The sequence below is a fragment of the Eurosta solidaginis genome, chromosome 2 (genome assembly GCF_040869045.1).
Source record: "Eurosta solidaginis isolate ZX-2024a chromosome 2, ASM4086904v1, whole genome shotgun sequence".
NCBI classification, from domain to species: Eukaryota; Metazoa; Arthropoda; class Insecta; order Diptera; family Tephritidae; genus Eurosta; species Eurosta solidaginis.
This window is the reverse complement of record NC_090320.1, coordinates 112,315,271-112,332,352: the sequence shown is the minus strand read 5'-3', so window position 1 is coordinate 112,332,352 and position 17,082 is coordinate 112,315,271. Positions and strand designations below refer to the sequence as shown.

Here is a 17,082-nt window from a genome sequence, read left to right as displayed (position 1 = left end):
TCTGTTTTAGTGTTTTGTACCAGCAAAAATCTCTTAGTGACGACCCACAAATATTTTTCGATCCAAATTTGTGGTCCCAAGATGGAACCATTGCTTTGGCCCAGATATCTTTTTCTGAAGATGGTAACTATATGGCATATGGCTTAAGTGAAAATGGATCTGATTGGATAAAGATAAAGATACGCTATGTAAATTCCTGCAAAGATTTTTCAGATTGTTTGGAGAATGTGAAATTCAGCGAGATATCTTGGACAAGTGATAGCAAGGGATTTTTCTATTCTGTTAGTAATCTGCATTTTATAGACAGAGCTGGGCGAATGCAAGGGTATACTATACATTAAGGGTCCCTGGGATGGAAGTTGAGGGTGGTGGAAGGGGGTAGGGGTGATCCCCCAATCCTAAAAAAACACCACCCCACCCACAGGAGGCTTAAAATTTTATCAAAAATTTAATATTAAAGCTTCAGAAAAAATGCAAGTAAACGGAATGAATTGAGTAAATATGGTGCTAGCAGACTTCAAAACATGGACAAATAACGACTTACGTATTTGGTAATTTACTAGATGACGGTGGGTGGACTGCCTAATTGTAGTAAAAATTTGACAATGTAGGTATCAAAAGACGCGTTTTAATAATCCGAAAGCGGAAATTAAGTTTTTTTATTTCTGTCAAAAGATATAAGAAAAAAATCGGTTCAAATTTTCCTGTGGTTGTTGTTTTTTGCCAGTTTTGTTGTACACACACCATTACAGAAAGGTGTTCTGCGCGTATTTAGTTTTGATCCCCAAACCGGTGTCGGACCCACCAAGCTTATTTGTTTTATATCGCGGCCGAAGGCCGCCAACTCAGAAAAGTGATCTGTACAAAAAAACTATGGATCGGGCTCCCTATTTCGGTCCCTCTCGGGGGCATTTTACGGTTTTTTGTAAATAACTTTCGACAGAAATAAATTTTTTGGTTTCCGGATTCTTAAAACGAGGCCGAGGCGCTTCTTTTGATACCACACTCGAAAATGTTGTCCCGAAATCAGGTGGTGCACTGCCATCTAGTATGTTACCATGTATTTTAATCACGAGGTTTTTTCATTTTCATTTCATTTATTAATAAATGCATTAGTACAATAAGAAAAGTAATTCTTTTTTAGTACAACAATAGTAATTTAAATATTTTAACACATATCAAGAAACATTATTAGAGAAAAAGTTAATTAAAATAGAGATATAAATAAACCTGTAAGTAGAACAATATAACAAGAAAATACATAAGGTTTTAGAAAACACATCTTAGGGTAAAAAGAACAAAGAATCAATCAAAAAAAAAAAAAAATCAGTTAAGTTACAAGGTTACTGAAATATGAGGTTAAAATAGTCTTAATGTTGCTCTTATTCAGACTACTGCGTATAGTAGAAGGAATTGAGTTCCATAAACGCGTAGCATTGATGAAAAATAGTCTAACCGATGAGAGATAATTATATTGCGGCACAACCAAATCATAAGAACGAGCAGACCTAGGAAATATTAGCTTTTCATAGAGATAACTAGGCGACTTCTCCTTTATTAAGTGAAAGAGGAACATGCAATTTCTAACTTTTACGTTCTCAGAGAGTTCACACTCCAAAAGACTTGTCCTCCAGGCAGAAATATGCGCAAATCTCGTAAGCCCGAAGACATGGTTGAAAGCCACATCCAATTTGTGTGCAGACTGAGAGTCTAGCTTGCTATACAGAGATCAGAGTAAGAAATTATATACATTATAAGTTGAGTGGCAAGTTTTCGCCTTATGCTAGCCGGTGTAGATGCGGCGGACATCCGAAGACTCCTTAGGGTATAGTATATCTTGCCAACAGAAGAGCTTATATGATCCGTGCAGGTAAGGTCAGTGTTATTGACATAACCTAGGTTAGTTACTTTTGAGACTGTTTTAATAGCTCGATCTCCAATGTATAGAGGAGGGACAGGTGCGAGACGTTTTTTACTTATAGGCAACACATAACACTCATCAACATTTAGACGAAGGTCATTTCGTGATGCCCAGGACTTGAGAGAAGATAGGTCATCATTAAAATTAACGCACATGTTAGTTGTCTGGTCAAGAGGACGGGACATATATAATTGGATGTATGTATGTATGTATCCACATATGCGTGGATACTTGCATGTCCACATTCAGAGAACACATTATTCACAAAAAGATAAATAGAAGTGGTCCCAGAATGAAACCCTGGGGAACACCAGACGACAGTGGACGTAACATAGACAGTTTCAGGTCAACCTTCACCCGCTGGGACCTATCTGTAAGGTAGCTCTGCATCAGTTGCACAGCAGATGAGCTAAATTTTTGTCAAAAGCAATTCTGTTGTTGTTGTTGTTGTTGTAGCGATTAGGTTACTCCCCGAAGGCTTTCGGGAGTGTTATCGATGTGATGGTCCTTTGTCGGATACAGATCCGATACGCTCCGGTAACAGCACCATTAAGGTACTGGCCCGACCATATCGGGAACGATTTATATGGCCACATTGAACCTTCAGGCCATCCCTCCCTCCCCACCCCCAAGTTCCATGAGGAGCTTGGGGTCGCCAGAGCCTCGTCTGTTAGTGAAACGGGATTCGCCGCTCGAAGGTGAGGTTGAAAATTGGGTTGGAGAAGCTATATGTTGCGCTACACAACCCCTTGAATCCCCCAAAAGCAATTCTAATGTCATCCAGTATTTTTGCCATAGCTGTGGATCAGCTGTGTTTAGCTCTAAACCCAGACTGGAAATTCGATAAATGATTGAACTCATTGACATGGGAGTAAATTTGCTAAGACATTATTGATTTAGCACCTTTCGACAAAGCCGGCAGTATACTGATAGGGCGAAAGTCACTGGGCGTAGTAGCAGATTTGTTTTTGACCACAGGAATCACAGTGGCAATTTTCCACGCACTAGGGAAGCAAGACGTTGTGAAACTATGTTTAATTATGTGCGCAATGGTAGGTAAGTTATACGGGAATAACATCAAAGTGGGCTGCGGACAAAGATCAATGCGAACAAGGGGCTAAGGAAGGGAAATATTGTACAAACGCTTCATTCAGGGTATCACGGTCGTGGGTACAGACGGAGATATCACTAACATGCACACGCAGGGCTTTTAAATTACGCCATCACAAATTATTAGGCAGGGAGGGGCACAGCCTTTTAGCGAAATAATTCCTCTTTTCACGCCTTATGGTTAATGTGGTAAATATGGTTTCATTTCTTACCAACTTAAACGTACTTCAATTCGTTTCCGTCCGATTCCTTTTCCACTTACAGTAAGTATTGTTTCGCTTTTTAAAGTTTTTCGTTTACCGAACTGAAGCCCCAACAGACACACCAGTTAATATCCACAAGGTCATTAAAAAGGCTATTAATATCTAAAGAGCGATAATCAAAATAACTATACGTATTAACTGAGTTTAGGTCGTGGTCAGTTTAATGTCAAATGAACAGAAAATTAAATCGTGGTCAGATAAAAATGAAATTTGGTCAAATTTTAACACAATGGAAGGGTCAGATACAATAAAATAGTCAAGTAGGCTTGGGCAATAATTACTTCCATACCTTGTGGGTACTGACTTCTTAAATTTATTCCAAATTTTCTATTTTTTTATGAAAGCGCGCGATTTTTTATTCCAAATTTTCTGTTTCTTCGTGAAATAAATATACGGAGTTGAATGAAAAGGTCCGTTTTCCTTTTTCATTCATTGGCACTATTTAAAACATCTGGTAGCGTATATCAAAACGTATTAACGAAAACCCGAAAAATGACCCCGGAGTGCTCTGAAACCGGAGGTGGAATCCATAGTATTTTTGCGCAGAACACCTTTCTGCATTGGCAGCCTTCGGTCACCGTTTTTTTTTGTGGGTATAACAAAATCATCACAATTCAAACAGCCACATGAAAATTTTCAATTTTGTTTGCAAATATCTCTGGGAAGATATAAAATTTTCAATTTTCGGATTCGTGATCCTGGATCCAAAGCGCGTCTTTTGAAACCTCTGCCGAATTACCAAAATTACTGAATAATTCTCGATGGTAAACTGAAAACCTATATTCAAAATTTCAGTGGTCAAACGTCTTTGGTTTCTGAATAAAACCAAATAGACCCTTAATGTATAGCCAACAAAAATGCAATTCCATTTTAATCATTAGTAATTGGGGTAATAGTATACGACGGAGATCGACTGCTAATGCACATTTGGTATGACCACATGAAACCTTCTAGGTCATACGACCCTCCCACCACCTATGTACAACTAAAGGGAACTTGGCAAATCGTTCCCGAGATGGTCGGGCTTGGTACCGGAATGTACCGGATCTGCATCCGGCAAAGGACCATCAACATCGATAAAACTCCCCAAGGCCCTCGGGAAGTGCCCTTATTGCTACAACAACAACAACAACGAAGTGCTGAACAGGCAGTTTTGCTAAATTGTCACAAACCATGACATTAGCAACATCTTTATATATGAGAAGGAGCGACCCAAAACCTGACGATAAATTTGCATTAGAGGAAGAATTGAGATCAAGGTCTGACTCAGAATAATTGTTATCAAAATTAGCCTTGAAGAAGTCGGCAAACAAATTTGCCAAATCTACAGGAGTATGAGCTGATTTGTCATTAAGAAAACGGTTGATGGTATTATAGAACAGGACTTATTCAACTTCAAAAAGTTCCAAAAGGTCTTGGGATTATAGTTGATGCTATGTTCGATATTAAGAATATAATTTCTATGCAAAAACTTATCCAGACAGTTAAACTCTTTCAGCAAACGCTTGTAGGTATTATAATGGCATTTACTGTTGGTTGCCTTATACTTGTTGTAAAATTTATTGCGAAGATTTTTTAACTTCTTCAAACGATAGTTATACCAAGGTAACTTATATGGTTTGCTTTTTATCAAAGGAATATTGATAGACCAAATGGCTAAAAAATTTCTTTGAATTTGTAAAAACTGGCAGAAACATCTAAGCCATCCAAAAAGTTGTTGTTGTTGTTGTAGCTATTAGGTTACTCCTCGAAGGCTTTGGGGAGTGTTATCGATGTGATGGTGCTTTGTCGGATACAGATCCGATACGCTCCGGTAACACAGCACCATTAAGGTGCTGGACCGACCATCTCGGGAACGATTTATATGGCCACATTGAACCTTCAGGCCATCCCTCCCTCCCCACCCCCAAGTTCCATGAGGAGCTTGGGGTCGCCAGAGCCTCGTCTGTTAGTGAAACGGGATTCGCCGCTCGAAGGTGAGGTTGACAATTGGGTTAGAGAAGCTATATATTGCGCTACACAACCCCTTGAATCCGCTATCCAAAGAGTCATCCCAGTTAACATCAGAACAAATAATATTTAGATTATCAAAATCATAAAGAGCATAATTAAAAACTATTTCATTCTCCGGAGAAACCATTGAAAAGTGATAAAACTTCATTTACAGAACCAGAGCAACATGATGCAACCCTGGTAACGATATTGGATCAGGACATTCAGATAGATAATGATGCAAACAATCATCAACAAAAATTTAATCTTAAATTCTATCGAGCTTGTTAACGTTGTTGTTAATTTGACATAAATTTAAGCTAATTAGATTATCAATAACATAAGTCTCATGAAAAGAAGACAGATTATTAGGAACAAGACCATTACATGAATAGCTATTTGACCAGCTAACGCAACCAAGATTAAAATCACCAAAAACGCAAATCTGGTTCTCACCCAGCCTATTGTGTACAAAAGTTATAATGTTTTCAGCATGCGGGATATAGAGGCTGTCAGCACTATTCGGTGGAATATACGAAGCAAAGATATACAGCGAACTGGAAAAAGAAGATCCACCAATGCACACACAAAGCTGATCAAGTAGGGGGTCAACATTATCCAAATTTATTTAATAATTTGTGAAAAATTTAAACAACGTGACATCAGGCCGGACAAAGCGACAGCTGTTTCGATTATACATTTTAAATCTCTTCAAAGCCTTTTCTCCCGGGAGTGGGATTTGAACCCGCACGCATTCAGCCACGCCATGCCTTAGTTGTTGTTAACCTTATCCCAATTGCCTTCTTTTGCATATTTTCTTTATACACAGGACATACTTCGTATGTAATCATGCGCGTAAGTTATGCGTTGGTAAGGCGGTTTCAAAGAAACTGGTATTATTGTTGGTTTTGTTCTATTTATAGAACTATAACGAATTAATCAATGTTGTCTATTTGTATGAGTTAAACGGGGATTGCCCCAATTGATTTAAATGTATGAAAACATTTATTTGAAGCAATATTTAATTTATAATATACTAGCCTTTACCCGCGGCCCCGTCCGCAAGGAGAAAATGAAATATGTGGGCTATTCACGTTAGCCTGCTTATAAAGTTATCTGTTTAAAATTTTTTTTCTGTCTAATACATTTTATTTTTGTAATTGAGTAAAAAAAAGAACTTTATGAGCTGATAACCTGATAGGATCCCAAAATGATAACGAAATTATCCAGAAAAAGCCACGAAATGACCCCGACGCTATCGCGGACGGATCCCGAAAACCATCCAGAAACGCCCCGGAAGTGTTTCCAAAAGTTCCCGAAGTAGTCCCAAAAAAAACCCGAAATGACAACGACACGATTCTAGACTTATCCAGATAACCACACAGAAATGATGCCTGAAGGGTACCAAATTGATCCCGAAATAGTCCCGAAAAAGTTCCGAAATTACCCTGACGGGCTCCCGGACGGATCTCAGAAACCATCCAGAAAATATCCAGGAAGGGTCCCTAAATTATCCCGACTAACTCCAGAAAAAGTTCCGAAATGGCTCCGAGGGGATCCACGATGGATCGCGAAAACCATACAGAAATGATTCCGGAAGGATTCCAAAATGATCCCGAAATAGTCCGGAATTGACCCAGATGGGATCCCGCACAGATGCAGAAATGATCCCGGAAGGGTGCAAAAACTATCCCGGAAAAGTAACAAAAAATCCCGAAATGGCTCCTACGGCATCCCGGACGGATCCAGAAATGATCTCGGAAGGGTCCCCAAATGGTCCCAAAATGGTCCCGAAATGACCCTGATGGATCCGGCAAACCATCAAGAAATTATGCTAAAAGGGTCCCAAAATGATCCCGAAATAATACAGAAAAAGTCACGAAACGACCCCTAGAGGATCCCCAAATGATCCCGTATTAGCCCCGAAAAGGTCCCGAAATAACCCCGACGGGATCCCGGACAAATACCGAAAACCATCCAGAAATGATGCCGGAAGGAATCCCAAATGATTCCGTAAAAGTCCCGCATTGATTCCGACGGGATCCTTAACGGATACCGAAAATTATCCAGAAGTGATGCCGGAAAGGTCATCAAATGATCACCTAATAGTCCCGAAATGACTCTTAAGGGGTCATGGACGGATCCCATAAACCATCCAGAAATGATCCCGATATAGTCCCGAAGAAGTCCCGAAATGACCCTGACGGGATCTCGAACGCACCCCTAAATGACCCTGACGGGATCCCGGACAGATCCCGAAATCCATCCAGAAATGATCTTGGGAGGGACCCCAAATGATCCCGAAAAAGTCCCGCAATGATTCCGAGGGGATCCTGATCGGATACCGAAAACCATCCAGAAGTGATGCCGGAAAGGTCCTCAAATGATCACCTAATACCAAAATGACCCTGACGGCATCCCGGACAGATCCCGAAATCCATCCAGAAATGATCTTGGGAAGGTCCAAAAATGATCCCGAAATAGTCTCGGAAAAGTTCAGAAATTACCCTGACGGGTTCCCGGACGAATCCTGAAAGCCATCTCTAAATGATCCCGAAAAAGTCCCGAAATGACCCTGGCTGAACCCCGAAAGGATTCCGAAAACTATCCAGAAATGATGCCGGAAATGTCATCAAATGATCACCTAATAGTTCCGAAAAGACCCTGACGGGATCCCGAACGGATGCCGACAACTATCTAGAAATGATGCCGAAAGGGCCCGCAAATGATCCGGTCTTAGTCGAGAAAAAGTCCCGAAATGAACCCGACGGGATGCCGGACGAATCCCAAAAACCATCCAGAAATGATGCCGGAAGGGACACCAAATGATCCCGAAAAAGTCCCGCAATAATTCCGACGGGATCCTGAGCGGATACCGAAAACCATCCAGAAGTGATGCCGAAAAGGTCCTCAAATGATCACCTAATAGTCCCAAAATGACCCTGACGGCATCCCAGACAGATCCCGAAATTCATCCAGAAATGATCTTGGGAGGGTCCCAAAATTATCCCGAAATAGTCTGGGAACAGTCCAGAAATTACCCTGACGGATCCCGGACGAATCCTGAAAACCAATCTTAAATGATGCCGAAAAAGTCCCGAAATGACCCTGATGGGACCCGGAAAGGATCCCGAAAACTAACCAGAAATGATGCCGGAAAGGTCCTCAAATGATCTCCCAATAGTTCCGAAAAGACCCTGACGGGATCCCGAACGGATCCCGACAACTATCCAGAAATGATACCGAAAGGGCCCACAAAAGATCCCGCATTAGTGGACAAAAATTCCCGAAATGACCCCGACGGGATGCCGGACGAATCCCAAAAACCATCCAGAAATGATTTTGGAAGGGACCCCAATGATCCCGAAAAAGTCCCGCAATTATTCCGACGGGAATCTGAACGGATACCGAAAACCATCCAGAAGTGATGCCGGAACGGTCCTCAAATGCCCACCTAATAGCCCCAAAATGACCCTGAGGGCATCCCGGACAAATCCCCAAATCTATCCAGAAATGATCTTGGGAAGGTCCCAAAATGATCCCGAAATAGTCTCGGAAAAGTCCAGAAATTACCCTGACGAGTTCCCGGACGAATCCTGAAAGCCATCCTTAAATGATCCCGAAAAAGCCCCGAAATGACCCTGACGGGATCCCGAAAGGATTCCAAAAACTATCCAGAAATGATGCCGGAAAGATCCTCAAATGATCCCCTAATAGTTCCGAAATGACCGTGACGGGATCCCGAACGGATCCCGACAACTATCCAGAAATTATGCCGAAAGGGTTCGCAAATGATCCCGTATTAGTCGAGAAAAAGTCCCGAAATGACACCGACGGGATCCCGGACGAATCCCAAAAACCATCCAGAAATGATGCCGGTAGGTATCCCAAATGATCCCGAAATAATCCGGAAATTACCTCGTCGGCATTCCGGACGGATACCGAAAATTATCCAGAAATGATGCCGGAAAGGTCCACAAATGATCCCCTAATAGTCCCGAAATTACCCTGATGGGATCCCGGACGGATCCCGAAAACCATCCAGAAATGATGCCTGAAGAGCCCCCAAATGATCCCGAAAAAGTCCCCAAATGACCCCGACGATATCCCTGATGGATCCCGAAAACCATCCAGAAATGATGCCGGAAGAGCCCCCGAATGATCCCGAAAAAGTCCCCAAATGACCCCGACGAGATCCCGCACGGATCCCGAAAACCATCCAGAAATGATTAGGTATCCCAAATGATCCCGAAATAATCCCGAAATGACCTAGTCGGCATTCCGGACGGATACCGAAAATTATCCAGAAATGATGCCGGAAAGGTCCACAAATGATCCCCTAATAGTCCCGAAATTACCCTGATGGGATCCCGGACGGATCCCGAAAACCATCCAGAAATGATGCCGGAAGAGCCCCCAAATGATCCCGAAAAAGTCCCCAAATGACCCCGACGATATTCCTGATGGATCCCGAAAACCATCCAGAAATGATGCCGGAAGAGCCCCAAATGATCCCGAAAAAGTCCCCAAATGACCCCGACATACTCCAGAAAAGGTTCCGAAATGGCTCCGAGGGAATCAACGACGGATCGCGAAAGCCATACAGAAATGATTCCGGAAGGATCCCAAAATGATCCCGAAATAGTCCGGAAATGACCCAGATGGGATCCCGCACAGATCCAGAAATGATCCCGGAAGGGTCCAAAAACTATCCCGGAAAAGTAATGAAATGATCAGGAATGATCTCGGAAGGGTCCCCAACTGATCCAAAAATGGTCCCGAAATGACCCTGATGGATCCGGCAAACCATCAAGAAATTATGCCGGAAGGGTCCCCAAATGATCCCGAAATAAAACAGAAAAAGTGACGAAACGACCCCTAGAGGATCCCGTATTAGCCCCGAAAAAGTCCCAAAATGACCCTGACGGGATCCCGAAAGGATTCCGAAAACAATACAGAAATTATGCCGGAAAGGTCCTCAAATGATCCCCTAATAGTCCCGAAATGACCGTGACGGGATCCCGACAACTATCCAGAAATGATGCCGAAAGGGTCCGCAAATGATCCCGTATTAGTCGAAAAAAAGTCCCGAAAGGACCACGACGGGATCCCGGACGAATCCCAAAAACCATCCAGAAATGATGCCGGTAGGTATCCCAAATGATCCCGAAATAGTCCCGAAATGACCTCGTCGGCATACCGGACGGATCCCGAAAATTATCCAGAAATGATGCCGGAAAGGTTCCCAAATGATCCCCTAATAGTCCCGAAATTACCCTAATGGGATCCCGGACGTTTCCCGAAAACCATCCAGAAATGATGCCGAAAGGGTTCCCAAATGATCCCGTATTAGTCGCGAAAAAGTCCCGAAATGACCCCGACGGGATCCCGGACGGATCCCGAAAACCATCCAGAAATGATGCCGAAAGGGTTCCCAAATGATCCCGTATTAGTCGCGAAAAAATCCCGAAATGACCCCGACGGGATCCCGGACGGATCCCGAAAACCATCCAGAAATGATGCCGGATGAGCCCCAAAATGATCCCGAAAAAGTCCCCAAATGACCCCGACGAGATCCCGGACGGATCCCGAAAACCATCCAGAAATGATGCCGGAAGAGCCCCCAAATGATCCCGAAAAAGTCCCCAAATGACCCCGACGATATCCCGGACGGATCCCGAAAACCATCCAGAAATGATGCCGGAAGAGCCCCCAAATGATCCCGAAAAGTCCCCATATGACCCCGACGAGATCCCGCACGGATCCCGAAAACCATCCAGAAATGATGCCGGAAGGGTCCCCAAATGATCGCGAAATAGTCCCGAAATGATTCCGGAATAGTCCCGAAAATGTTCCAAAATAACCCCGACGGGATCCCGGACGGATCCCGTAAACTATACAGAAATGATCCCGGAAGGGTCCCAAAATGATCCCGAAATAGTCCCGAAAAAGTCCCGAAATTACCCCGGCGTAATCCCGGACCGATCCCGAAAACCATCCAGAAATGATCCCGGAAGGGTCTCGATATGACCCTTACGGGATTACAAATAAGGTGAAGCTAATTATAAAACCATGTTAATAAGGCAGCAGGCGCATTGGAGCGAATAAAAAGTTAGATAGAAACATACAGGTAAAGCTAATAAAAGCGTGCTAATAAAAACAATTGATGGAGAGCGGATGGCGGGAGTAGAGGAGAGGACCACTGATCGTTCCTCCAAAATTGTCTAGATCTCGTTCTGTATGTACCAGATACCAAAAACTATTGATTAAGAGAAAATTTAGATTGAGTTATAACAATTTATGGATTTTACACCAGAGGGGAGATAAAGGGGGGCGGGCGGAGGGCGTCACTGCTTACTTTGTAAGCCCTCGACTTATTTGACCCCTTGAGTCTGTGATATTGGTGAAGGCCAGTATACGTAAAGTTATAATGTGTAAAAATTATGAAAAATAATTTCTCGAAGGGGTCGTGGGACCCCCACCCCTCTTTCCATGTTCGAAAAAAATTTCGCTAGTAGACTACTGTCTGTGTCCCAAATTTCATCAAAATCTGTGTAGCCATTTTGGCGTGATTCAGTCGCAAAGACGAAAAAATATAATAATTAAATTATAACTGTTCCTAGGGGGCGGGGGCCACGCCCCTTTTGAAAAATATATAGCTAGTAGGTCCTTCTAGACTATTGGCTATATGTGTGCAAAATTTCATCCAAATCGGTCCAGCCGTTCTTGCGTTATTGAGTCACAAAGACAAACGTCTGGACAAACATCCAAACATCCAAACATCCAAACATCCAAACATCAAAACATCTTAACATCCAAACTTTCCCATTTATAATATATATTAGATTTGGTCGATATTTCGACTTCAATCTGAAGTCATCATCAGGAACATATGGATATGTATGAGTCGATTTTTTGTAATATTTAAATAACAGAATCTTTTACTTACTTACTTAATTGGCGCTTAACCGTCTAAACGGTTATGGCCGTCCAACAAGGCGCGCCAGTCGCTCCTTCGCTCCGCCAACCGGCGCCAATTGGTCACACCAAGGGAGTTTAAATCGTTTTCCACCTGGTCCTTCCAACGGAGTGGGGGCCGCCCTCTACCTCTGCTTCCATAGGCGGGTTCCGATAGAAACACTTTCTTGGCCGGAGCATCATCTTTCATTCGCATAACATGGCCTAGCCAGTGCAGCCGCTGCGTTTTAATTCGCTGGACTATGTTGATGTCTGCGTATAGCTCGTACAGCTCATCATTAAATCTTCTTCGGTACTCGCCATCGCCAACGCGTAGAGGTCCATAAATCTTTCGAAGAACTTTTCTCTCGAACACTCCCAAAGCCGCTTCATCTGCTGTTGTCATGGTCCATGCTTCTGCCCCATATAGCAGGACGGGTACGATAAGTGACTTGTAGAGTATGATTTTCGTTCGCCGAGAGAGGACTTTACTTTTCAATTGCCTACCTAGTCCAAAGTAGCATTTATTGGCAAGATTGATTCTTCGCTGGATTTCAGTGCTGATGTTGTTGCTAGTGTTGATGCTGGTTCCCAAATAAACGAAGTCTTTTACTATTTCGAAATTATGGCTGCCAACAGTAGCGTGGTTGCCAAGGCGCATATGCGCTGACTCTTTGCTCGATGACAGTAGGTACTTCGTTTTGTCCTCATTCACCATCAAACCCATCTTTACCGCTTCTTTTTCCAGCTTGGAGTAAGCAGAACTAACAGCGCGGGTGTTTAGGCCGATGATATCAATGTCATCAGCATATGCCAGTAATTGCACGCTTTTATAGTATATTGTTCCAGTGCGGTTAAGTTCTGCAGCTAGTATAATTTTCTCCATCATCAAATTAAAGAAATCGCACGATAGGGGGTCACCCTGTCTGAAACCTCGTTTAGTTTCGAACGGCTCGGAGAGGTCCTTCCCAATTCTGACTGAGCTGATGGTGTTGCTCAACGTCATTTTGCACAGCCGTATAAGTTTTGCGGGGAAACCAAATTCAGACATAGCGGCATATAGGCAGCTCCTTTTCGTGCTGTCGAAGGCGGCTTTAAAGTCGACGAAGAGGTGATGTGTGTCGATTCTCTTTTCACGGGTTTTTTTCCAAGATTTGGCGCATTGTGAAAATCTGGTCGATGGTAGATTTACCAGGTCTGAAGCCGCACTGATAAGGTCCAATCAGCCGGTTCACGGTGGGCTTCAATCTTTCGCACAATACACTTGAAAGGACCTTATATGCGATATTAAGAAGGCTGATTCCACGATAGTTGGTGCATTTTGCAGTATCCCCCTTCTTGTGGACTGGGCAAAGAACACTTAGATTCCAACCGTCGGGCATGCTTTCGTCCGCCCATATTTTGCTAAGAAGCTGCTGCATGCGCCTTACCAACTCCTCGCCGCCGAACTTGAATAGCTCCGCAGGCAATCCATCAGCGCCCACGGCCTTGTTGTTTTTCAATCTGGTTATTGCTATTCTAACTTCGTCATAATCGGGCGGGGGGACATATATTCCATCATCATCGATTGCGGGATCGGGTTCTTCATCTCTGCGCGGTGAATTGCTGCCTCCATTTAGGAGAGCAGAGAAGTGTTCCCTCCATAATCTAAGCACTCTCTGGACATCAGTTACAAGGTCGCCGTTTTCATTCCTACAGGAGTTTGCCCCGGTCTTAAAACCTTCCGTCTGTCGCCGTATTTTTTGGTAGAATTTTCGGGCGTTATTCCTGGTGGCTAGCAGCTCAAGCTCCTCGCACTCACGCCTTTCTGCTTCTGCTTTTTTCTTCCTGAAAAGACGTCTCGCTTCCCTTTTCAACTCACGATAGCGTTCACACACTCCTCTTGTCGCGCTCGCTTTTAACGTAGCCCTGTAGACAGCGTCTTTTCTTTCGGTTGCAACGCGGCATTCTTCATCATACCAGTTGTTTTTTCGTGGCCGCCGGTAACCAATTTTTTCCTCGGCGGCAGTATGAAGTGCTTTGGAGATATGCTCCCACTGCTCCTGTATTCCTTCAGGATGAGTTGTGCCCTCAGAGAGCAGGTGTGAGAGTCGAGTTGTGAAATCATTGGCAGTCTGTTGTGATTGAAGCTTTTCGACGTCTAGCTTTCCTTGTGTTTTTTGTTCCTTGTTTTTAGCCGCGTTGAGGCGGGTGCGTATTTTGGCTGCAACGAGATAATGGTCCGAATCGATGTTAGGTCCTCGGATCGTTCGCACATCTAAAACACTGGAGGCATGCCGTCCGTCTATCACAACGTGATCGATCTGATTGCGAGTATTTCGATCAGGAGACAGCCATGTAGCTTGATGTATCTTTTTATGCATGAACCTCGTGCTTGATATGACCATGTTTCGAGCACCGGCAAAGTCAATCAGCCTCAGTCCGTTAGGAGAAGTTTCATTGTGTAGGCTGAACTTTCCGACTGTAGGGCCAAAAACACCTTCTTTGCCCACCCTGGCGTTAAAGTCGCCAAGCACGACTTTTATATCATGACGGGTCTTTCACCTCATCGTCTTTCTCCTCTGTCGGCGCATGGGCGCAGATGAATGATATATTAAAAAATTTTGCTTTTATTCGAATAGCGGCGAGACGCTCGTCCACAGGCGTGAACGCCAGCACTTGGCGACAAAGTCTCTCTCCCACCACGAATCCGACGCCGAAACTGCGCTTATTCGCATGGCCACTCCAATATATGTCACAATTTTTGATCTTTCTTCCTTGCTTCGTCCAACGCATTTCTTGGATGGCGGTGATGTCAGATTTTGCTTTGACTATGACATCAACCAGCCGGGCATCTGCACCAATCCCATTCAGGGAGCGGACGTTCCAGGTGCATGCCCTCAATTCATTGTCCTTCAAACGTTTGCCATGGTCGTCATCAATAGAGAGTGTATTTATCCGAGGCTTGTTGTTATATTTCATTGGAGTATGGTTTTACGTGGCGGGTCCCAAGCCCAGCGCACAACCCGCTCAGCGGGGTGAAAATATTACTTGGCACGTTTATATAGCGAGCCGCTTGCTCCAAGACAGACGCCCGCTTGCAGCCGCACCTAGAGGTGTACAGACGCTGCCGATGAAATCTCCCCCGGCTAGCCCTTAAACCGATTATGTCAGAGTGGCCTAGCCAGGTTGTCGCCTTCTCAAATTAGCTCACCGCTAAACGGGTGTTTAGCGGCTACCCAGAGGATACTTGGCCGCAAGCGACCGGCAGTAGTGAGCTGCTTGAACCGCATGCAAAAGAATCGCTCTGGCCATTCCCAGGTGAATGGCGGTCAGAAGCTTTCCCCACTTTCGTGGACTTCTACACACGGCCCCACCCTCCCACCTTTCACCATGTGATTCACGGTTCGAATCCCGGTGAAACCTTTGATAACATTACAAAATTGCCTGATGATGATTACGTTGGCGGTTTTCGAAATGGTCCATCGCAATATGCCAGTAAATGTTTCTTTCTTTTCAGTTTCTCTTAGAAAAAACATAATAATTGAAATTTAATTATTATAAGCCGGTGTTAAGCTCATGAATTCTTAAATATAAGTATAAACTGAACACACCATTAAACAAACATACATAAATATGTACATCTGAGCTCGAGTTGACAAAGCTTCTCATTCGCAACGAAGAAGAACTTTACAAAAACAAATCTACATGGCACACAAATCAATATAAAGACAGAATGTCTCAATTGTGTTGTTAGTGTAGAAATGAGAAAACCTGAATTAAGCATGAAAACAAATACCAGCAAGGATGGCCTAGTGGTTAAAGGCTACTGCAGTTTCACCATGTGATTCACGGTTCGAATCCCGGTGAAACCTTTGATAACATTACAAAATTGCCTGATGATGATTACGTTGGCGGTTTTCGAAATGGTCCATCGCAATATGCCAGTAAATGTTTCTTTCTTTTCAGTTTCTCTTAGAAAAAACATAATAATTGAAATTTAATTATTATAAGCCGGTGTTAAGCTCATGAATTCTTAAATATAAGTATAAACTGGACACACCATTAAACAAACATACATAAATATGTACAACTGAGCTCGAGTTGACAAAGCTTCTCATTCGCAACGAAGAAGAACTTTACAAAAACAAATCTACATGGGACACAAATCAATATAGAGACAGAATGTCTCAATTGTGTTGTTAGTGTAAAAATGAGAAAACCTGAATTAAGCATGAAAACAAATACCAGCAGGATGGCCTAGTGGTTAAAGGCTACTGCAGTTTCACCATGTGATTCACGGTTCGAATCCCGGTGAAACCTTTGATAACATTACAAAATGGCCTGATGATGATTACGTTGGCGGTTTTCGAAATGGTCCATCGCAATATGCCAGTAAATGTTTCTTTCTTTTCAGTTTCTCTTAGAAAAAACATAATAATTGAAATTTAATTATTATAAGCCGGTGTTAAGCTCATGATTTCTTAAATATAAGTATAAACTGAATACACCATTAAACAAACATACATAAATATGTACAACTGAGCTCGAGTTGACAAAGCTTCTCATTCGCAACGAAGAAGAACTTTACAAAAACAAATCTACATGGCACACAAATCAATATAGATACAGAATGTCTCAATTGTGTTGTTAGTGTAGAAATGAGAAAACCTGAATTAAGCATGAAAACAAATACCAGCAGGATGGCCTAGTGGTTAAAGGCTACTGCAGTTTCACCATGTGATTCACGGTATGATGATTACGTTGGCGGTTTTCGAAATGGTCCATCGCAATATGCCAGTAAATGTTTCTTTCTTTTCAGTTTCTCTTAGAAAAAACATAATAATTGAAATTTAATTA

General features: G+C 43.0%; 1 protein-coding gene across 2 annotated transcripts in view; it reads left to right on the top strand.

Annotated features, from left to right (window-relative positions):
* Positions 1–17,082, top strand: part of LOC137240152 (prolyl endopeptidase) — a 682,234-nt gene that overhangs the window by 483 nt on the left and 664,669 nt on the right. For both annotated transcript variants that reach the window (XM_067766092.1, XM_067766093.1), the window contains exon 2: positions 11–281. In XM_067766092.1, coding sequence (XP_067622193.1) covers positions 11–281 — 271 coding nt within the window. The remainder of the gene's footprint in view (positions 1–10; positions 282–17,082) is intronic.